The sequence below is a fragment of the Pinus tabuliformis genome, chromosome 9 (genome assembly GCF_031772625.1).
Source record: "Pinus tabuliformis cultivar Carrire ecotype Pingquan chromosome 9, CPIR1, whole genome shotgun sequence".
NCBI lineage: Eukaryota > Viridiplantae > Streptophyta > Pinopsida > Pinales > Pinaceae > Pinus > Pinus tabuliformis.
This window is the reverse complement of record NC_142307.1, coordinates 1,954,854,606-1,954,878,432: the sequence shown is the minus strand read 5'-3', so window position 1 is coordinate 1,954,878,432 and position 23,827 is coordinate 1,954,854,606. Positions and strand designations below refer to the sequence as shown.

Sequence of the window (23,827 nt, the reverse complement as noted above, 5' to 3'; positions counted from 1 at the left end):
ATAATAATGCAACAACACTCTGCACAGCATCAACTGTAAGAGAGTACTTTTGTTGTCTTACAAGCAAAGATAAGAATGAGTTCCAAATCCTGGTTGAGACCCTAATCATCTGCTATCTGATACAGTCTTCATGTAAAGCGCAATTAATCAAACAAAACATATTCAAGATCTGCACAGCAGCTTTAGATTCTAGACACGACTTTGTCAGGATGAGAAAAAAAATCATAGTCAAGCACATTAGGAATATGATGTGCAGGAAAACCTATAATTGTAATCATCAATTCAGTGCATGGAACAGTGAGATTGACAAAAGCCACGTTCAAAATGTCCTTTGCCCTAAAATAAATAAACTTTCTTACAATTTATCCATATTTCTGACCTAAAAATAAATTCTTCCCTCCATTCACTTTGATTAAATAGTTATAGATAGACAAATGCACCAAACACATTTCCAAAACATGGGTCGGATGTCTAATCTGCATTTTCACTTTTTTCAATATCCTGTTGAAAATTCCAACATAAATTATTTGGTAACGTTCACCATGCAACCCGTTGCAAGGACATCAGTTGCATGATTGTCCACTTTCACCTGAAAGACATTTGCAAGGTTTCATTCAACATAACAGAAAGTTTTTTCCTACTAATTATTACGAAATCTAGAATGTTATAAAATAATTGCCACAACTGCACCCCATAGATCATGATTATATGCAAACGTAAGCAATACCAACAGCAAACATATACTAAGTTCTAAAATGAAACAATATACCAAAAAAGTCAGGCTTTCTTTTCTGAAGATTGACCACTTTCAACTAGAAGTTCTCCAGGGTAGACTGCTTTTCTATCAATTCCACAATAAGAAGCCTCAGACATGGCCTTAGCAAATTCTGGTCCAAAATTAAACCGCACTGTACAGTTAGGTTGATTTGGAAGGGTGTAAAAGGAAGCTGCAGGGTAATATCTGCCACCATTTATATCCTTGAAAGCAACACCTTGACATATCCCATTTATAAAGAATGATATCTCGCTTCCTGCACACATTTTAAAGAGGTGAGGTTAACGACTACAAGAGTTTAAGAAAATGTTTTAACCAATCTTGTAACATAGGCAAGGCTGAGAAACAAATTCAATAAAATGCAGCCTGTAAAAAGATTAACACAAACTAAAACCTTGTTATTTTCCCTGTTGTAACATCTTCTTGGCAAAAAAAAATTAAAATGTTGAAGATTTTTAATTTTTTGCGCTTATGTAATGTTTTGACATTATATTTTTTTTCATTTAAAACCTAAGTTGCACAAAACGGGGAAACGAGCATGGGTATGAAACGTGACCCCTCAAATTTTGGAAATGGAGAAACACGATATATATATATATATATATTAGAATTTAGGACATTTAAGAAATGTTATGTGCAATCATAAAGCATAAATGATACATTATAATTTATTACATTTAAAGTTTAAACATTATGATTAAATTTACATCACATTTACTCATGAATGATCACATAATAAAAATAGCAATATCAGAATATCCAAAATCAACCTTTAATATATATCCAAATCTCAAAATCAGCCTTTATTATATATATGAGGCTACAAGTACAATAAAGGCTATGAGGCTGCAAGAACTATAAAGACAAAAGACTAATCCTCATCAAAACTAAAAGCAGAAGCATGTTGAACAGTGGATGGTGGTGCTGAAGAAGATGATGGGCCAATTCCACTTATAGGCTGGGCCTCAATATTTAGCGCAGCAAGAGAGAGATCCAAATCAAGACTTTCTACATCCACATCCCATTCTTTAGAAGGACCACTATTTTATTTTGGACCCCTACGAGATGCAAGGCGAAGGTTGGAGTGCACATAAACAAGATCCTCTGCCTTCTGTGAGCCCAACCTATTGCACTTCACAGAATGAATAAAACCATAGGTGCTTCAATTCCTTTCTGTTGATGAAGAGCTTGCCACTTGTGAAAGAACACGAATGGCAAGGTTTTGCAAATGTACATCATTTGCTCCATGACAAATCCACCACCTAACTGGATTCATGGTGCTTCTCTCCTCCAAAACTGATATATCTGCATAATCATCTAATCCTGCAGCAAAACTGGCAAATTCTTCCTTTACCTCCCTGTATAGATGAGATGGAAATATTCTCATAAGGGCTTTTTTCACCCCATTAGCCACCTCTCTATCCTTATGGGGTGCCTTCCTTTTCCCATTGCTTTGAGCAATAAGCTCCTCATCATAAAATTTGGGGTTCAAGGCATGTGCTAAAGTGTGCAATGGAGTGTTGAAATTGTTCCACCTATCAACAATGATTTTCTTGACTAAATCAGCAAAATGATCATCAACAAACAAAAGTTGTGGAGACTCTTGTGAAATGATTTCCATAGTTTTATCAACCATGGAATCCATGCCACCATATACCTCTCCTAAGAAAGGTTGGTCAGCGTCAGCATTCCGAAGAAGCTCAAATGCAGGGGTTGTGAACTTTAGAAAGAAATCTATCTTGCTCCATCAATCCTCATCAAGGCACAATCTACGCACCATATATCCCCACTCTGAATCTGCTTGTCTCCACTCAACCCAAAGTTGACTCACCACCATAGAAACTAATGCATGCTTAACCTCAACAAGGTGGCGCAACATCAAGAAGTTTGAGGCATATCTTGTCTCAACAACTTTTAACAACTCCAATTTGGAGTACTCTCGAAATATTGCCTGAGATTGGTGGTGGTTGGTGATGAATTTAACAATCTCCCTTGCTTCCCTTGTGATTTCCTTTATCCATGGAACTTTGTTTTCAATCTCCTCTAAGATCAGATTCAGATTATGGACAATGCAGGGTGTCCAAAAGATGTGGTCATACCTCCCCTCAATAATTAAACCTGCAGCTTTGCAAACTGGTGCATTATCTGTGATAACTTGCACCACCCTGTTAGGCCCTATTTGTTCAATAGCTTTTATAATAACATTAGCAATGAACTGTGCATCTTTTACCTCTCCTGAGTAGTCTTCCGCCTTTATAAACATTTCTCCTTTGGGGGAAGTGGCAATGATATTTATCAATGGTTTGCGCCTTGTATTTGTCCATCCATCTGAGACTATGGTAACCCCAGAGTTTCTCCAAGAAGAACAAATTGGTGATAAGATATCCTCCACAAGCTCCTTCACATTTTTGAGAAGCTGAGTTCTGACTTTCTCATAGTTGGGCCCCTTGTACCCTTGAGGAGCTTTGTTAATTGCCCTTATCATATCTTGCCAGTAAGGAGAGCGAACAACATTGAATGGGATACCACATGCATAAATGCATCTAGCCACTCTGGAATCAATTTCTTCTCCCACTTGCACATTCACCAATTTAATAATTTTGTTATCATGAACTGAAGGGACGCTGCTCTGGTATTTTTGGATGCTGGTTGTTCATGTTGTCGATGGTGCTGGCTCTCCTCTTCCTTGCTTCAACTACAATCCTTGGCTCAATGTTAGATGGAGTTTGAGGAATAGCTTGAGTAAGCTCATCATGCCTTCTCTTAATTCCATCCGCCTCATCTTGCTCTCTTTGATATGCCCCCCTTGCCAATGGGCCTGTTGTTTTTGTGCAACCTACAATCCCTTGTCCTCCTCCATGCAAAATAGGTGCATTCACTCTTGGGTAGGACCCCTTGTACGAATTATTGCAAAGATTACATCGCCATTCCCATGAGCCACCACCTCCACATTTTTGAAACTTCTAAACATGCCTCCAAAGAGGATAATATTCAACCCTTGGGTTGGACCTGGGGCTTGAACTTGCAACTGCACTTTGGTTGGAAGCCATTTCTGACAACAACAACAACAATAACAGAACAAACAAATTTGTAAATAAAAAACGTTTTTCATATTTTTGGCAACATAAAACCTCAAAAAATTAAAGAAATAGTAGGAAAAAACTAAGAAAATGAATGCTTCTCATCCAAATTAATTTTCTATAGTTGAAGCTACTCGAAAATGCCAGAAAAGACGAGAAATATGGTTGTAGTTGACCCAAAAGCCAAGAATGTCATAGGCATAAACTCTGCGCTCCAAATCTGTCACTGAAATATCCTTTGCTCACTATTGAAAACGCCCTAGCTGAAAACGCCCTAGTTTGAGGAGTAGCTTGACTAAGCTCATCATGCCTTCTCTTAATTCCATCCGCCTCATCTTTCTCTCTTTGATACGCCCTCCTTGCCAATGGGCCTGTTGTTTTTGTGCAACCTACAATCCCCTGTCCTCCTCCATGCAAAATAGGTGCCTTCACTCTTGGGTAGGGGCCCTTGTACGATTACATCGCTATTCCCATGAGACACCTCCTCCACATTTTTAAAGCTTCTAAACATGGCTCCAAATAGGATAATATTCAACCCTTGGGTTGGACCTAGGGCTTGAACTTGCAACTGCACTTTGGTTGGAAGCCATTTCTACAACAACAACAACAACAGAACAAACAAATTTGTAAAGAAAAAACGTTTTTCATATTTTTGGTAGCATAAACCCTCGAAAAATTGAAGAAATAGTAGGAAAAAAACTAAGAAAATGAATGCTTCTTATCCAAATTAATTTTCTATAGCTAAAACTACCCGAAAATGCCAGAAAAGACGAAAAATATGGTTGTAGCTGACCCAAAAGCCAAGAATGTCGTGGGCGGAAACTCTGCACTCCAAATCTATCGCTGAAATCTCCTTTGCTCACTGTTGAAAACGCCCTAGCTGAAACCATTGCTCTCTTCCTCTCTTCTCCTTTGTTAAAATCATCAGTCTCCAAGAGAAAAGACTTGCTCAATTGTGTGATGAGAGAATGAGGTGAAAGTCTTTTTATAACTTGAGAGAGACATCTAAAAGCGTCAAGAAGATATTTTAGTCGCCCAATAAAAAATTAGAAGCGAATAAAAAAAACGTCAAGTTTTAAGTGGAAACTCGTTTCCAGCAGTACTGGCCACGTTTCCCCAATGTGAAATGTGCCAGTATGGTCAGAAAAGAGTTTCCAGGCCGTACAGTACGAGTTTCCTCATTTCTGTTTCGTTTCCGACCGGAAATGGGCCCTTGGGCAATGTTTCCTGCAACTTAGTTTAAAACACTATTATAAACCATTTTGAAATATAGTTTTATTATAAAGTTTGTTGATTAAAGGTTCAATAAAGTGCTTTGATCATTCAGAGTTTAATGAGGGGGGGAGGGTCTGCGATTCATGTTTTTCCTGAAACAACTCTTGAGGAACGTGGCATTCGCTTGTAAATAGAAGACCCCCCCCCCCCCGCTATTCCGTCATGGTTTGAGGTCAAATCAACTTGTGTCATGCTAACTCAGTGGAGGGACCTGTTACCGCTCAAACTAGGAGGGGATCCTATGAAGCAACTACTAGGTCAAGTAGCAACAATGGAACAATAGCCCGTTGTCACCTTAGTTGAAGCTCCCTGCTCTTTACAACCCTTCACTGATGGGAGGATACCCGGTATGAGAGGAATCACAAGGATGGATAGATCAATAATGGGATGAGGAGTGATTCCTAAAGCCTATTCACAAGAGAGGCTCAGATAATTGGTTTACTTGCTTTGGAAGCAATGTGATTGGCTCTCTAGGAAGGGCTGAGGGGAAACCTAAGCCTAGGTTTGGAGAATATCTCTTAACAAGAGGTATCCTAGACTTAAGGATCCCAAAGGAGAAATGACTTCTATGTAATCTTTGTGGAATTTGAGCCACAAAGTTGTGGGACCACAAAGAAACCAAGTGGACCCAAACTAGGTCAAGGGTATGAAGTTGATCAACAATAGATGGACTTGACCAGGTTAGGGAGAAGAATAGGATCAAATGAGAGATTTTCTCTTGAAATTTAGGTACATTGATCCAAATGAAGACACTAACCCAAGGGGACCTAAGGAGAATGTTAATTTTAAATAACAATGGTATGTTCTATGCTTAGCACAATTTACTTCAATGTTCCTTAGTAGCCCAATAACAATTTCCAATTTCCAATAGCAATCAATTATCACAATAATCACATTGACAGTAAAAGAAAATAGAACATAAAACAAAATGCAGAAGACAAGCCAAGACAAGAGGACACCAGATTTGGTGGATGCCAGGGAAAAACCCCAATGTGGGGAAAACCCTTTGATCAATTCTTCTTATTATTAAATCAAAAGTTCAGCAGAGAGAGAGAGTACAAAAGTCAAATTGACTTGCCCAATACAAAGTCAAAACAACCCTGTAAATTTCTGCAGTCAAACTTCAGCCCTAACCAAAAAGTCAACGTTGGTCAAAACAACAACAAATCTTCCTCAAAGCAACTTGGTCTTCCTTGGTCAAACTCGGCCTGATCAGGAGGTCAATTTCAGCGCAAAACAACTCAGTCAAAGGAGAGAGAAAACTGTTGTAATTTTTCTGTGGTCAAACAACAATCAACCCTTAGGTCCGAAATTTGGCTTGCAATTTCTGCTCAGAAAATCCGTCCTCCTTGCCACATGTGTCAGAGAGACAGGCTGCCCAATTTTGTACAAACCAATCAGATAAAGAAAGAGAGGAATGTGTTGAGTGATGAATGTGCCAAATGAGGAGTGAGGTCTCTTGTATTTATACAATTCGTTGTGGGTGAAGAGACACAACCATTGGGCTTCTTGAGCCTACATGATGATGAGACCGACCCGAACAATTTTCACATGTGTGGGCATAAATTCAAAATCACACTTTTGCGTGTTCAAATGAGATGATGTGTATATCAACCTTCGACCTCTCAAAATAGGAATCCAATGCAATCATCATATCCATCAAGTGAGTTGTCCCAAGGTCGAATTTGGCTCTGGTTGCCAATTTTAACAAAGAAGAACGGTCTTCAAGCTAGGGCGTGCAATATCTTGGGATTTCACCATTAGATTGAGCTCAAAATTGGAGGACCCCTTGAGAAGACCCCAACAAAATTCCAGATTGATTTTCAAGGGCTTTGGATGGCTACAAAATATTTCGCTTGATGCCCTAGGATACCTTCTGGGGTTAGGCCTAGAATTGGAAGAGATGAAGAAAAGAGAGGTTATTTTGACCACCAAAGTGATGTGAGGATCAGTGCCTTGCTTCTTGGGCTTAATGGAGTCAAGATACACCTAGATAGAAGATTTTCTTATGCTAAGGAGCCCTAATTGACCTTCGCTAGCCTTTCTAAGTGCTGCAACTAGGTTATTAGGGATTTATACTTCAAAATTGCAAAGGAGATGAAGTTTCAAGGTCTTTTAACCTATGAGGTGCCTCTAGGAACATTCGCCCACTCCCTTAAAGAGAAACACATGCATTAAATCACTTATTCAAGTTTTGAAGAGGAATTTTGCATTATTTAGGCCCATACAAGAACAATGATAACAATACCATGCATTAGACAAATAAGACAACAAGAATAGCATTAAATTTCACTTACAAGAGAGAGAGATTATATCCATTCATCAACTTCACATTAGAAAGAAGCTCCAAAGACAATAGCGAAAATCCAAACATCATAGTGCCTCAAGAATCTCCAAAAAATTCCTCCAAGAAAGTAAGTGTGAAAATTTCTCAAGAGATACTAATCCAATCCAAGTGATGATGAGACGAATGAATGAGCCTCTAGTCTATTTATACAATCCATAAGGGGGTTCGAATAGTCCTAATGGCCTAATTAAGCCCCAAATAATAAAATAATGTGCAATAATAACATGACTTGGTGACAAGCCCACCAAGATAGCTCAATAATACAAAGATGAAGCCTCTCAAGAGGGAAAAATAGTAGACACAAAGAGTCGTTGGGCCATTGAGGAGGCCTAGTGGAGTCCAGAGTGTGCCAATGTAAGAGAATAGACTCCAAACATAGTGACCAAGGGATTGGCCCCTTGATATCCAAGCAAATTCAATGTGGTGTCCCCAAATGGGTGTGGGGGCACAATGACATCCTCATGGGTCTCCAAGTGAATCGATAATGCCTATATACCATCTATAAGGGCTAGAATGATGACATAAGCCCTCCCTCTGTCTCCCATGGTGAGACACATCCTCATCTAGGCCCTTGAACATCTACCAAGTGTGTGATGGAAGCGTGAAGCCAGATGAACATGGTGGTCCAGGTGCATCATCCTCATCCAAAAAGGTGGAACACGAGCTATCAATGAACGGTGTTGACGGATCCATGAAGTGGCAATCTGCTCTCTGCTATGGTGGAGGCCCATGGCTCTCAACGCTCACCAAAGAAGCGCCAATATGACCCTCTAGAGGGCTTGGACCCTGTATAGGGAGACCAAACCCCAAATGGTGACCCACCTACAATCCTGTATAAGATCCAATTCGTCTCCTCGCCTTCAAGTACAACAAATCATTAGAGTAAATGAGTAAAAGAGCTTACAAATCATGGAGAACAAGTGAACACTTCATAGCACTGTTGATAATATCGGCGATATTTGAAAATATCACAATATTTTTGGCAAAACAATATATCACGGAGAAAGTACCGCGATATTTTCTGTTTTGAAAATATCGCGATATTTTCAAAATATCGACTCTATTTAAAAATATGAAAAAAAAAAATATTTTTTATGCTTGCCGATATTTGCCGATATTTTCGCCGATATTGCTGATAAGATATTTTCTGGACCCTCGCCGATATTTTGCCGATACCGATATTTTCAACACTGCTTCATAGTGGCATGTGGGCTTTGGCATGTATAGGTGTCTCCTAGCTTAAAAAAAGGGTTAATCGAGGACTCTATTAGGTGGTTTCGGCCTTTAAAGGGGGTGACATGTCCATGGTACATCCATCAAGTGGTAGGTGAAATGTGATATAATGATGGAATGGAGTGGGGATTAGGGGAATGATCCAAGCCACATGCCACAATACAAGCGTAGCTATAATGGGGGAAGCCCACACTTGGGTATATGAGTGTAGGAGGGAGCAGTCGTGGTGCATGAGTTACCCCGACCTTTGTTTATCCACCCTTCTTCATATGGCTTTTGCCTTTGATTGATTTTTTTCATAATTGCTCAGGGCTCCAAGGGATGAGAGCTAGATGTGTGGGATATAGCAATGATTGCCCCCTTGAGGTGGGGCAATTCATCGCCCACCAAGGATTGGGACAATCAAGGCTTCCTTAATGATGAAAGGGGAAATATGAGGGACCCTAGGAACCAGGGTGATGGCCATAATGATAGGGGTAGAGCTCATTATTAGATTTTGCCCACGTGTTAAATATGTATGTCTCGACCATATTTTGCATTTTATGGTACATTTCCTGTTGAGAGTGGCTAAAATATGATTTTTATTTTCTTTTAGCTACATCAACCTCCGGTGCATCGTTCCAGGGCCGACCCAAAGTGTGGACAAAGGGAGGGGGAAGCTAACTCCTTGTGGACCCAAAGGACAAATGTGGACCTGGATGGGAAAAGCAATGAATGGGGTTAAAATAAGCGAAGGGGAGGTGATGTATACAGTGTCCGGAAGTGGAACCACACAACCAAAATTGGGTTTTCCCATGTAGTGTCATCCCTAAAGTTAGTAGCCAGTAAAGGAGATCCCACAGGACTAGGACACAAGGTTAACCATCAAATTGGGCAGAGGAGACAAGAGTACAAACCTAGACCACTATTTCCGCCGAATCTCCCCACTAATCCATGCCCAAATGTGTCCATGATAAGCAAACAAAAACACCCAACTACATAATGAAAGGCCATACCTTCGCGGTTGGAGGGCCCACTTTCAAACATTCGATCATAACAGATGGGCAAGGGACCACATGGCTGGCTCATGTGGCGGAGATAATGGCACATCGAGCTGCAAGGGGTTGTTCGCTGCAAGGGCCTGCTGGCTGCAAGGGGTTGTTGGCTACCAGCTGATGACCATCTAGGAGAAAAAAATTCTCCTATGGATACCACCCATGTATGGTGGGTAAGAGGACCCACATTGGTGTGAAAATTCGAGAATCCCACCCAAATCAACCACTGCAGCAATTGATTAAACTTCTCCTATTTGTTAATTCTGAAACAAATTATTTACTACTTCCTACAGCAAATATTGAAGCTAATACAACTACAGCCTTCACTAAATAATTAATTTGCCCAAAACAAGAACAAAACAATAGAGAAAAATCCACACAAGTGACATTGTATTTTTTGTACGAATGTCCCCGGAAAAACCCAATGCGGGAAAACCAGTGCAGCAACTCTGAGGGTTTTATATTATTATGCAGTAGTTTCTGAATAAAACTCTGGATGCCCTTCCAGCAATCCAGTTAAAGAGAAAATAAATTGGCAGAAAAACTTAGTGAGATTACCTCACTCTACTCGGCAATTCCCGGCAGTTCCGGCAACTGAACCAACTGTCCCCGGCTATCTCTGCGTAGGCCCTGCGTCAACCTTAAAAGGCTTTGCGTCAGCTCAACGGGGAAACGTTTGCCCTCTGAAGCAGTTTCCAACCCTCCCGGCTCAGAAATGTTAACTCCCTCAACAAACTCGAACTTCTAAGTTGAAGATTGCACAGCTTCTGTGTGAGCCCTCTTGGCTTAGCGTCAAGCTCTGCGTGGGCCCTTCTGGCCCAACGTCAACCCCTCCTAGCTCTACACTGCCTCCTCCTAGTGTCTCTCTGCCTCTCTGCTGCGTATCCTGGGCTTTGGAGAAGATACTCCAACCCAACTATCCCTGCCCCTCACTACAATAGCCCACTATCGAAAATCTCTCGGCAGCTGCTCTGCTTCAGAAAATCGATTCTCTGAACTCTATGTGTGTCTTTCCAAGTGACCCTCAAGCCTCCTTAAATAATCTCCTCGTTGACATTCAACGGCCCAGATTAGAAGCTAATCAATGGCTAAGATCATTTTTGCTTGATCCTCATCTTCTTCTAGAAGTTACACCCACAGTTTATATTAATACCCTTTAATTATTTTATTTTCCTAAGTTTAGACTTAGGGTCCCTTTAAAAATAATTAATTATTTTAATAAAACTATTTCTGGGTAGAATTTCCCAAAACGCTTTTTGGGTTCTTTGGAATACATGTGCCTAAGCCTCCTTGCAAAATTTGAGACTTAGAGCACATCGATGCTACCAGAAATCAACACTCCCTCTTAGCGAGGAATGTGCTCTAGCAATGCCTTCAATCTGAAGCATTACTCTGTTCTATAACATCTCCCTCTGCGCTGCTGATGTCTGACATGATGTCCACCAACCACTGCGCAAATGTTGCATCTGTATTGTTGCTGACCCTGCCATTGTCAACACTACATCCGTACTGCAACTCCCTCTGAATTTCTGCATCTGTGTTGCTGCTGGCACTGCCACTACACTGCAAATTGTTGTTGTTACTCCACCAGCAACGGAAAAACATCCCAAATTACTGAACTAACTGTGTTCAGTATGATACCATGTGAATGTTGAAACTTCATTGTTGCTAGTCTCTGTGCTGACCCTCTGAATCTTCTGCGCTACTATTGACCTCTGCTCTATGCCATCTGCACTATTGTCAACTTTGCTCCGTGTTGTTCAGTCTCTAATGCTCCTAGCCACTACAACTCTCTCTGACACTCGTCAGCACCATTCGACACTAGTCCATCCTGCTACTTCTGATTTGGGCTACCGTAGCAAGTTATTGATCCAAGAGGTGGGCTCCTCAAGGATCCTGCCCATTTGTAGCTCCTTCAAACTACAGCTCCAAATCAGTCCACCTCCCTCCTTGAGGTATCTCAACTGTCATGGCGAACTCCTCTTCCTCGATCTTCACGAGCGCAGCCTTCAGATCGTGCTTCTCATCTATGTCCTTCTTCTTGAGGACACTGAGTTGCATAGTGACGCATCTCACCACATCTGAAGCACTTTATCTTCAAGACATCCTTCTTACGTCTCCGCTTCTCGTGCTATCCCTTCAATGCAAGGCCTACATTATCCTCCTCCTTGGGCTTCGACCCACTACTGCTACTTTTGTCAAGCTTACACTTGACCAAGTATCTCCTCAACTCCTCTTACTTGAGAGTTGCCCACATCTCATCCCAATTCGGCAAAGTCGCCCTGTCCACGATACTCTGGACAAATACTTGCCACTCATCTAAGACAGAATTAAGGGACATTCTAACCAACTCTGAGTCTTGAGGTGTACACCCCACAACAGATAACTCATCACTAGTCTCCTAAAGCTTCGTTGGGAATGGATCCACACTTTTCCCCTTCTGCATCTGAGCATATCTCAGTTTTTGCTCAAGGTACATCTACCATTGCTTCGAAGATCCCTGATATAGTGTAGCCAATGCATCCCACATCTCCTTAGCAGTCCCTCTGCTACCGATTTGACAGACGACATGATCCTTCACTCCGTCGAGGATCATTCGCTTTGCCTTTGCCATTTCAGCCTTGTATTTCTTCAACGGATCTGCATCTACAGGCACAGCGATCACGTTGTCGACATATGTCTTGAGGGCATGCTCATCTAGAAAGAATGACATCCTTGCCTTCCAAATGACATAGTTGGATGCTCCATCCAACCTATCCTAATCACCCAATCTAGTGATTGCCATCTCTGCCACAAATGTCGAAAATCTCCTCTATGGTTCTTACTTCTGCTGCTCAGCCAATAAGAAAACAGACTTCTTGGCAGGAAGCCTTACTGAGGAAAAGTTCCCTCAACCGTGCTCCTTCCTTCTCTTCTGATGTTTTTCTGCCCAGCAAAATTGCCTGCATAAAAACTGCATCCCACCAGCTCCTCCTTACGCTGAGGCTTCAGTGCTGCTCCCTCTCCCATGACAAGATTTTGATCTGGAAGCCCTTCTATTTGTCGACTCACTTAGGGAGAGACTTCCTCGAAATTCAGCCCTCCGACTAGAACTGCACAAACCCTTTGGGGTTTTGAACTGTTGTCTCCTGCAGCTTTTTCGATCTCCCTCTTCTGCTCAGTGTTGGGTTCTCTAGCACTGTTCTTATTGCTTTACCTGCACTAGCTCCGATACCATGTGAAAATTTGAGAATCCCACCTGAATCAACTACTGCAGCAACTAATAAAACTTCTCCTATTTGTTAATTCCGAAACAAAATATTTACTGCTTCCTACAATAAATATCCAAGCTAATACAACTGCAACCTTCACTTAGTTAATCAATTTTCCCAAAACGAGAACAAAACAATAGAGAAAAATCCACACAAGTGACAAAATATTTTTTGGACAAATGTCCTCGGAAAAACCCAATGCGAGAAAACCGGTGCAGCAGCTCTGAGGGTTTTATATTATTATGCAGTAGTTTCTGAATGCAACTCTAGATTCCCTTCCAGTAATCCAGTTACAAAGAAAATAAACTCATAGAAAAACTTAGTGAAATTACCTCACTCTACCCGACAATTCCCAATTGTTCCGGCAACTGAACCAATTGTCCCCAGCTATCTCCGCACTGGCCCTGTGTAGGCCCTGCATCAGACTTAAAAGGCTTTGCATAAGCTCAACTAGGAAATATTTTCCCTCTATAGCAGTTTCCAGCGCTCCCAGCTCAGAAACACCATCTCCCTTAGTAAATTCGGACTTTTGCGTTGAACACTGCACAGCTTTTGCGTGAGCCCTCCTGGCTTAGCATCAAGCTCTGCGTGGGCCCTTCTAGCCCAGCGTCAACCCCTCCTGCGTCTGCACTGCCTCCTCTTGGTGTCACTTTGCCTCTCTACTGTGTATCCTGGGCTCTGGAGAAGATATCCAACCCAACTATTCCTGCCCCTCAGTGCAATAGCCCACTATCAAAAATCTCCCGGCAACTGCTTTGTGAGTCTTTCCAAGTGACCCCCAAGTCTCCTTAAATAATCTCCCCATTGACATTCAATAGCCCAGATTAGAAGTTAATCAATGGCTAAGATCATTTATGCTTGATCCTCATCTTCTTCTAGAAGTTACACCCACAATTTATATTAATACCCTTTAATTATTTTATTTTCCTAACTTTAGACTTAGGGTCCCTTTCAGTGTTGCGGGGGAGCGCCCCCCCCACGATCCCGCTCCCAATTCGTGCTCCAGGAGGGAGCGACTCGGGAGCGGGTCGGGAGCACGCTCCCGTAAAAAAATTCCACTCCCTGCCAATTGCCGAAGCGAATTAGGGAGAAATCGCTCCCGTCGCTTTGGGAGCAGTCGGGAAGCGATCGCTCCTGACTGCTCCCAAGCTATAAAAAATGCTCCCGGTCGGTGAAAAAAATCGCGCGCATGAAAGAAAAAAAAAAAATCTCGCCGAAAAATAGAAAAAGGTCGCCGATTTTGGGGGAGGGAAGGGAGGGAGGGAGGGAATATAAATAAACCCTCCCTCCAATCAATTTCATTATTTTAGAAGAGAGTGAGAGTGAGAGCAAGAGGAGAGTAAGAGAGGGTGAGGAGCAAGAGAGAGTGAGGGGCAAGAGAGAGCAAGTGAGAGTGAGAGCAAGGGAGGGTGAGGAGCAAGAGAGAGTGAGGGGAAAGAGAGAGCAAGTGAGAGTGAGAGCAAGGAGCAAGGTGCAAGGAGAGAGCAAGTGCCAAGGAGCAAGGTGCAAGGAGAGAGCAAGTGCCAAGGAGCAAGGAGCAAGAGAAAGCAAGGAGGGGAGATTGGAGGCCAAAGAGGTAGGCTCTATTCTAGCAATTTTTTTTTAATGTTCATTACTAAATAAATAAAATTATAAATAAAAAAATTTCTCCCATTCCCATTCCCATTCCATTTTTTTGCAGATTCAAACATCATGGTTATATTTCTTGGCATTTTCTTCTTCTTGGTTCCTTTTTTGGTTATTATGGTGTTGGAGAGTAGAAAAAGGAGGGTTGAAAATGAAGAAGGGGGTCATAGTGGATTTGATGAAAACCCCAGTGAGGAGGAGCTGGAAGAGAGTGAACATGAGTCAGCGCAAAAAACTAAACAAGACCAAACTCCATTGTGGAAATATGTTAATAAGCCTGAAGCAGAGAAAAGGGGTGGAACCACTAAATTTCATTGCCCCCATTGCAACAATAATTACACAGGTTCATACACCCGTGCCAAAAAGCACCTGTACAGGAAAAGGCCATGGGATGGAGATAAACAAATAGGAATCAAAACTTGTGTCGGCAGCAGATAGAGCCAAATACACAAGGGAAGAGGAGGAAGCTCAATACAAATTTAAAAAATCAAAGGGTTTCTTTGAACCAAGATCACAATCACATGCACAAAGAACTCCTTCAACATCCTCCTAAGGCAATGGATATGGAGGCACAGGGTCACCAGGTTTAAGGCGTAGAAGCATATCAGATTTCCTTGATGAAGGGTGTAGGAATGATGTGGATTCAAAAGTTTACAGGTTTCTCTATGCATGTGGGATACCATTCAATGTTCTTCGCTCACCTTATTGGCACGAAATGGTTTCTGCCATAAATGATGCCCCTAAAGGATACAAGAGCCCTAGGTATGACAAGGCAAGAATCATTGGACTTGATCATGAAAAAGCAAAAATATCACATTCTTTGAATAGAATGACAAGTTCTTGGACTAACCATGGGGTGTCCATTGTATCTGATGGATGGACAAATGTAAAAGGCAAGCCATTGATAAATGTTCTTGTTGTGTCTATTAGTGGTGCCATCTTTCTTTCAGCATATGATTACTCAAACAAGTTCAAGACCAGCATCAACATTGCAGAACCATTACTTGAAACAATTGAGCGTATTGGGCCATACAATGTCATCCAAGTCATCACTGATAATGCTCCTAATTGTAAGGCAGCGGGAGCAATTATTGAGGATAAATACCCCAACATATTTTGGTCTGGGTGTTTGGTTCACACAATGAAACTTTTGATGCATGATATTGTTAAGAAAAAAAACGAACAATACAAATGGATTGTTGATTTGTACAAGAGAGACAAACAAATGATAAAATTTATTACAAATCATAGCAATACCCATGGCCTTTTCCGCAGTCACTCAAGATTAGAGTTATTGAAGATTGCGAGGACTAGATTTGGTAGTTATTACCTCACCTTCGGACGCCTTTTGAAGGTAAGAGAGTCATTGGCTAGCATGGTATCAAGTCCACATTGGCAAGTATTAAAGGAAAGGCCTACAAATGCCGCTGACAAGCAAGGTTTTGAACAGGTGGAGGAGGCCGCTCTCGATGGTATGTTTTGGGCATGTGTTAGGCAAGTATTGGATTTCACCAAGCCCATTTATCACATGATTTGGTTTACAGATACAGATAAACCAATGATTGGCGAGGTGTATGAGCAAATGGATACCATGTTGGGGCAAATAAAAGATATTGTTCATAACAATGATCCCAACTTGTACAAACTAATTCACGATTGTGTGTGTATACGGTGGGATAAACTTAATGTTCCACTACATTGCTTGGCATATATCCTTACGCCAAAATACTACTCTACATCTTGGTTGGGCCAACCTGCACCAAGGGGTGGGGTTAGGGTCAAACCCCATATAGATGAAGAGGTATCTACAGGATATTTGCAAGCATTAGAAAAGTTGATACCTGACAGGGAGGAATGTGCTAGTGTGCGTCTTGAATTAGGCAGATACTTCAGTTGCACTGGTTTGTTTGGTACCTTTCATGCAATGGAAGATAGAGACAGATTTGATGCTCTCACATGGTGGGAATCATATGGCGGCCATGGACTTTTGCCAAAATTGGCAAAAAAAGTTCTCTCACAGGTTGTAAATACTTCTTCTGCAGAGAGGTGTTGGAGCACCTACAGCTTCATACATAATGTGAAAAGAAACAGACTCAATGAAAATCGGGCAGAAAGCTCCATTTATGTGCACTACAACTTGAGGTTGTTGAGTCATCACTGTGATCGGGCTTATGAAGATCCAACATATAAAATTTGGGACAACCACCTAGAGGATGATAATTTGGAGGATGGCACTATACATCTTGAAGAACTGGAAGCGGAACTTATGAGAGAGGAAGATGAAGCAACAACCATGCCACCTCCACCATCCAGTAGCAGTGCTCGAGTTCCGAGTCTTGTTCCTTTGCTATCGCCACCTCCATCTACACCCTCACGTGGAGGGCATGTGCCTTCTGGTTCTAGTCGTCGATCTATGCGGGAGGAGACTCCTAGAAGACCACCACGACCTGCTCATACATCAGACACTTCTCGTGGCAAGGGCCACATGAAGTAGTAGATAATAGATTTACAGTTTACTTGTCTTTTCTAGTTTCTATTAGTTTTCATAACTGTTGAGTCTTGACTCTTTCATATCATAATGATATTTTTTGTAAACAATATATGACTGTGACAATTTAAGTTTGAAGTTTGAAGTTGGCAATTATAACTCATTGGTAATGATTCTGAATTATGAATATGATGCTTCGTGAAAGTTGTTTCATTTCATTTCATAATTCATTTTATAACATTTCATTTCATGTTAGATATTATTTCTTGTAATGGTTAAAGTTTAAACTTAGCTTACAAGTACAACTTTGGTGATCAATGATAATAAATGTTATATATTGAATTTTCAATTTGAAAGCTTGAAGTTGAAACTTTAAGATTGATGAATTATGATTTACGAGACTCAATATGTTGCATGTTACTAACTTGTGGACGTGGTTGATGAAGATTATAACTTCTAGATGATTGATGTTATATGGTTCAATGATCAATCTATGTTTTTTTATGTTTTTATATCTAATTCATCATTCTACATGTTTTTGTTGACATATATGTATCAAATTATAAAAATATATATATATTATATAAAAATCGCTCAGGGATTTGCTCCCAAACCAAGAGCTTTTGAAAATGTCACTCCCGCACCCGTTTTCGCTCCCGTTCCCCACTTTCGATCCTGCTCCCAAATAACACTAGTCCTTTAAAAATAACTAATTATTTTAATAAAATTGTTTCTAGATGGAATTTCCCAAAACGTTTTCTGAGTTCTTTGATAAACATGTGCCTAAGCCTCCCTGCAAAATTTGAGACTTAGAGCACTACCAAAAATCAACAATTGGAAGCCAACTGGACCAATTCTTCGAATTATTTGCCATGTGTCTACAATTAAAACTCCAAAATTCAAAGATTAAAGCGAAGTCTATTGATAATTGCTTCACAGTTACAAGCCTAGGAAACGTCAAAGTTGGAAAGCTTACAAACAAGAAGCAGCAACAATGAAAAAGACTCGGCTAAATTTCTATTTCCAGGTAATTCTCTGTCTTATTTTCAACGTTTTAATTGGTAAAATGTATCGAAAGAAAGTAAAGGCAGTTAAAGCTCAACTTAAGCCAAAACCCTTGCTTGAAGCCTCTGTCAATTTAGATGAATTGCCATTAATTAATAAAGATGCAAATGTAATTGAAACCAGATGTGAGTTTGACTTATTTGAAATAAGAAATTGGGTGTTTCAGTGTCGTCAAGATCAAAGGGATGAATTTGTAGTATGGGAGTCTTTATTAGCTCAGTTTGTCATCCCACAAACCTATCATTTTCCCAAATTAATGCTTTGAACGTTATTTGCATAGTTAGTAGATTATCATAGCCAAAGATGGGAGTTAGTTGTTTCAAATTACTCCCGAGTCTATTTCCAAAATGCTTAATGTGGTAATGCCTAGTCAAACTCAACCTCCATCTACCCAAATTCTACAAAATCTCTTTCAACAATTAACCCTTGAATAAAGAATTCTCTGTCAGAGTCATTTTTACCTAGCGAAATTGATATTCCTCAAAATAATCCACCCTTCTCTTCCAATATATTCCCTAAAATATCAAGGCAAATCACATCAATGATTTGTTGTTTGTTGGGATGTGATGATGATCAAACGGTAGATGAGATTGTTTTAGGGCTTTTGTCCTCAATTTCTCCAGCAAAGAAATCTTCTTGTCATTTTCAATTTCAGTCAATATTTGTCTATTGTCAATAATGATCAATTATCAAAATTTAACCTTCATAGGTCATTTAGGTACCAATCGGTATTGGTATACTTATTTCTGTATTTTCAATCAAAAGGATTTCCTCATCTTTCCCTACAAAAGTAGGATTTAGAGGGACATGAATTGTTAGTTGTTCATTGGACTTCCCTAATGAGAAAACACTCAGAAGAATTTTCTTTTTCAAATTTTGTTAATCAATTTTTGTCAGCAGTTTTCACCCTCCTAAATGGTGTAGCACCTCCAAGAGTTTTCCCAAAGGTTAAAACATTCTTGCAACTCAAGAAGGGCGTAAAAATGGGAGATTGATATTTATATGGAAACTTTACAGATATCAAGCTATATGGTTGTGAATTGGCTCCATATAAATTGCCAGTCTTTCTTCCTATAAGGATCTTTGCACTAGAATTCCTCAGGCAAAGTTTGAACATTGATCAGATACATTCGTTGCCTACATTAGTTAATACATCAAATAAAGAAGAACTACAACAGCGTATCAAAGCTAATGTGTTGGCCACTCCACAACAAAAGGAGAAGGAACTTAAAAGACCTATTGTTGCCTAAGATGCACACCTTAATGTGGGCAAAGTCCTCAATCCCACCAGGTGTGATCTTTAAGGCACAACGCTCAGATAAGGGGTTGTCACCTATTCCCATCTCTCTTCATTTAAGCTCTCTCCTAGTTAAGCTAAGGGGGGTGGTCCCTATTGTTGTCGCCTTGCACACAGAGCTAAGTTAGTGAGAAAAGTGCTTAACCCCACAAGGTGTGGTTGGGTGGCAAAACTAAGAGATATTGTCACCTATTCCCAACTCTCTCTGTTAAAGCTCTCTCCAAGGTAAGCGAAAGGGGGTGGTCCCTTAATGAAAAGCTAAGTTAAAAAGTGATGTGACGTTTCTAGGAGATGTCAAGGTTAATTGGGATTACTTGAGATTATGAGCAAATATAATGAGAAATATGAAATGAAATATACTTCAATAATCATCAACACATAAATCAAAGATAAACATATAAGACCAGTGCTTTCAATATTGCATTAAAATAAATAACACTTGCTCTAAAAAATGAAATGTTTCAAAGTGAAACACAAGCAACCCTGTCAATCAAATAGATGTTAGAAAAGATAATATCACTTGCAATATTTAAAATTGTTTTCAAAAAAATGCTTTCAAAGTATAGCCATTCACGATTCTAAAGCATGTAAAGAAGCAATATAAAATAACTTGCAAAATGAAAGATATGGTACTTGCCTAATGAGACATTACAAAATAATCAATTTAAGACATCTTCATCATGACAAGCATATAAATAAATTGCAAGTAATATAGTTTGAAAAGTAAAGTGAATTAAGATGAAAAGCACTTAGCTAAGGTTAGATGCAATTATCTTGGTTAATTTTAAGCTAAATGTCTACTCTAAGTGATAGATCTTCCTTTTGAACTCTTCCCAACAGGCAAAAATTGGGGTGACTGTAAGAAAGATGTAATATTCCTAATTAGCCATGGCTAATTGGAATATTCGATTTGTTCAATTTTTGCCTTCTATAGTTATTTGTAAATAAAAAAGTGAGGAAGGGGGACATAACTCACTTTTAGAATAAAATGTCACTTCCTAGTAGCACAACGTTGTGACTTAAAGGGGAGCCAAGGGGGCCAAAAGGGGATACAGAAATGGAGCCCACGCAGACACATGGAGGGATTGCGCAGGAGGGAAGAAACACATGGCAAGAGGGGAATCACTCAGGAGGAGGTGAGCCTTGGGATTGAGAGAGGCAAGGGCTATAAAAGAGAGAGGAGCCCCCTCATTTTGATCATTCAGTTATGAGCATTTGTGATAGTCATTTCGACTTAGAGCACGCTGGCTGTTTAGCTAGTCTGCAACACTGTTTGCGTGCATTGAGTGTCTTCGTTCGGAGATCTCACCCTTAGCCTCGGGGAACTTCGAGTGCCTGCACGGGCAAGGTATTTCCATTGGCATTTCAGCAGTAGTTTCATCAGTAGTTTCATCAGCGTTTTGGAGGACTGCGCAGCACTGAGAGGGGTGACGCAGTTCTTTCTGGCAAGAGTTCTGGGTTGAGGGTTTGCAGTAGGATTTGTGCTAAGAGATAGAGCAGGGGATCAACCCTTGCATATTGGAGAGTTTTGGCAGGGGTTTCAAGAAGATTTCTGGAGGGTTTCATTTAGTGGCAGCGCAGAGCATTGAGGGACTGCGCAGAACCCCAAGGGGGTGATTTTCGAGAGGCGGCCATTTCAGACAAGCTTTCTGGGTTTTTCTGGGTTTCTTGAGTAGAGTCCGATTCCAGAGTTTCAGCCTTTTCTGAAGAGGGGAGAAGCCCCAAATCCTCATTTGATTTCTAGCAGCAACAGCAGCACGGCAATTCTCCAGCAGCTTGGACGCAGTTTAGAGAGGGGGCATTCCTTTGCTATTCTGAGTGTATGTCTTCACTTGCCTGGTGCAAGTCGAGGTGCCATCTTTCTGATCACCTCCTGTACTCATTCTATTACTCAGTATAATAAAATGGCTTAGTATTTCTCTCTGCATTTCTTAAGTATTTTCTTATGGTTATATTGTTATATGTTGCACCATTGTTATTTGTATCTCTTTGAGCATTCTCGACTATTATACCACTTGTGCGTTTCTCCTATACTCTTAGACAGAGTCTGGAAAGAGCCAAGTAGCCTCCGGATCTCGTCCTCTTTTCAGAGGCGACATATCTAGTAAATGCCCTCCCAATCCATCTCTGGTTGGAGTTTGCTTGTGTTTGAGGAATATTTCTGACAAGGGATATTACAAAAGAGGGGTTGAAGACACGGAGGTGTTGTTAATGATACCCTTCCCCTCAGTCTTACGAGTCATCATGTGTCTTCATTCCTACAAGGGGAGAAATCACCTTCATAACTGCAGGGTCACACACTCTTTACCTTATTTCTATATTTTCAGTCAGAAGGATTTCCTCATCTTTCCCTACAAGAGTAGGATTTAGAGGGACATGAATTGTCAGTTGTTCATTGGACTTCCCTAATGAGAAAACACTCTGAAGAATTTTCTTTTTCAAATTTTGTTAATCAATTTTTGTCAGCAGTTTTTACCCTCCTAAATGGTGTAGCACCTCCAAGAGTTTTCCCAGAGGTTAAAACATTCTTGCAACTCAAGAAGGGCGTAAAAATGGGAGATTGATATTTATATGGAAACTTTACAGATATCAAGCTATATGGTTGTGAATTGGCTCCATATAAATTTCCAGTGTTTCTTCCTATAAGGATCTTTGCACTAGAATTCCTCAAGCAGAGTTTGAACATTGATCAGATACATTCGTTGCCTACATTAGTTAATACATCAAAGAAAGAAGAAATACAACAGCCTATCAAAGCTAATGTGTTGGCCACTCCACAACAAAAAGAGAAGGAACTTAAAAGACCTATTGTTGCCTAAGATGCACACCTTAATGTGGGAAAAGTCCTCAATCCCACCAGGTGTGATCTTTAAGGCACAACGCTCAGATTAGGGGTTGTCACCTATTCCCATCTCTCTTTGTTTAAGCTTTCTCCTAGTTAAGCTAAGGGGGGTGGTCCCTGTTGTTGTCGCCTTGCACACACAACTAAGTTAGTGAGAAAAGCTCTTAACCCCACAAGGTGTGGTTGGGTGGGAAAACTAAGAGATGGGGTTGTCACCTATTCCCAACTCTCTTTGTTAAAGCTCTCTCCTAAGTAAGCGAAAAGGGGTGGTCCCTCAATGAAAAGCTATGTTAAAAAGTGATGTGAGGTTTCTAGGAGATGTCAAGGTTAATTTGGATTACTTGAGACTGCTCTTTGTTAAAGCTCTCTCCTAAGTAAGCGAAAGGGAGTGGTCCCTCAATGAAAAGCTATGTTAAAAAGTGATGTGAGGTTTCTAGGAGATGTCAAGGTCAATTTGGATTACTTGAGATTATGAGCAAATATAATGAGAAATATGAAATGAAATATACTTCAATAACCATCAACACATAAATCAAAGATAAACATATAAGACCAGTGCTTTCAATATTGCTTCAAAATAAATAACACTTGCTCTAAAAAATGAAATGTTTCAAAGTGAAACACAAGCAACCTTGTTAATCAAATAGATGTTAGAAAAAATAATATCACTTGCAAGATTTAAAATTGTTTTCAAAAAAATGCTTTCAAAGTATAACCATTCACAATTCTAAAGCATGTAAAGAAGCAATATAAAATAACTTGCAAAATGAAATAAGCTAAAACTTCACTTGCAAAATGAAAGATATGGTACTTGCCTAATGAGACATTACAAAATAATCAATTTAAGACATTTTCATCATGACAAGCATATAAATAAATTGCAAGCAAAATAGTTTGAAAAGTAAAGTGAATTAAGATGAAATGCACTTAGCTAAGGTTAGATGCAATTATCTTGATTAATTTTAAGCTAAATGTCTACTCTAAGTGATATATCTTCCTTTTGAACTCTTGCCAACGGACAAAAAATGGGGTGACTGTAAGAAAGAGGGATTGAGGACACGGAGGTGTTGTTAATCATACTGTTCCCCTCAGACTTACAAGTCATCATGTGTCTTCATTCCTACAAGGGGAGAAACCACCTTCATAACTGCAGGGTCACACACTCTTTACCTTATTTCTGTATTTTCAGTCAGAAGGATTTCCTCATCTTTCCCTACAAAAGTAGGATTTAGAGGGACATGAATTGTCAGTTGTTCATTGGACTTCCATAATGAGAAAACACTCTGAAGAATTTTCTTTTTCAAAATTTGTTAATCAACTTTTGTCAGCAGTTTTCACCCTCCTAAATGGTGTAGCACCTCCAAGAGTTTTCCCAGAGGTTAAAGCATTCTTGCAACTCAAGAAGGGCGTAAAAATGGGAGACTGGTATTTATATGGAAACTTTACAGATATCAAGCTATATGGTTGTGAATTGGCTCCATATAAATTGCCAGTCTTTCTTCCTATAAGGATCT

At 40.1% G+C, this 23,827-nt stretch overlaps 1 protein-coding gene across 1 annotated transcript in view; it reads right to left on the bottom strand.

The window, feature by feature from the left end:
* Positions 1-251: 251 nt before the first annotated feature.
* Positions 252-23,827, bottom strand: part of LOC149156801 (protein TRAUCO-like) — a 77,589-nt gene continuing 54,013 nt past the window's right edge. Inside the window, exons 2-3 of the mRNA XM_089445247.1 lie at positions 770-1,031; positions 252-589 (exon numbers count right to left, since the gene is read on the bottom strand). Of these exons, the coding sequence (XP_089301373.1) occupies positions 778-1,031 (254 nt within the window). The 3' untranslated portion in view covers positions 252-589; positions 770-777. The remainder of the gene's footprint in view (positions 590-769; positions 1,032-23,827) is intronic.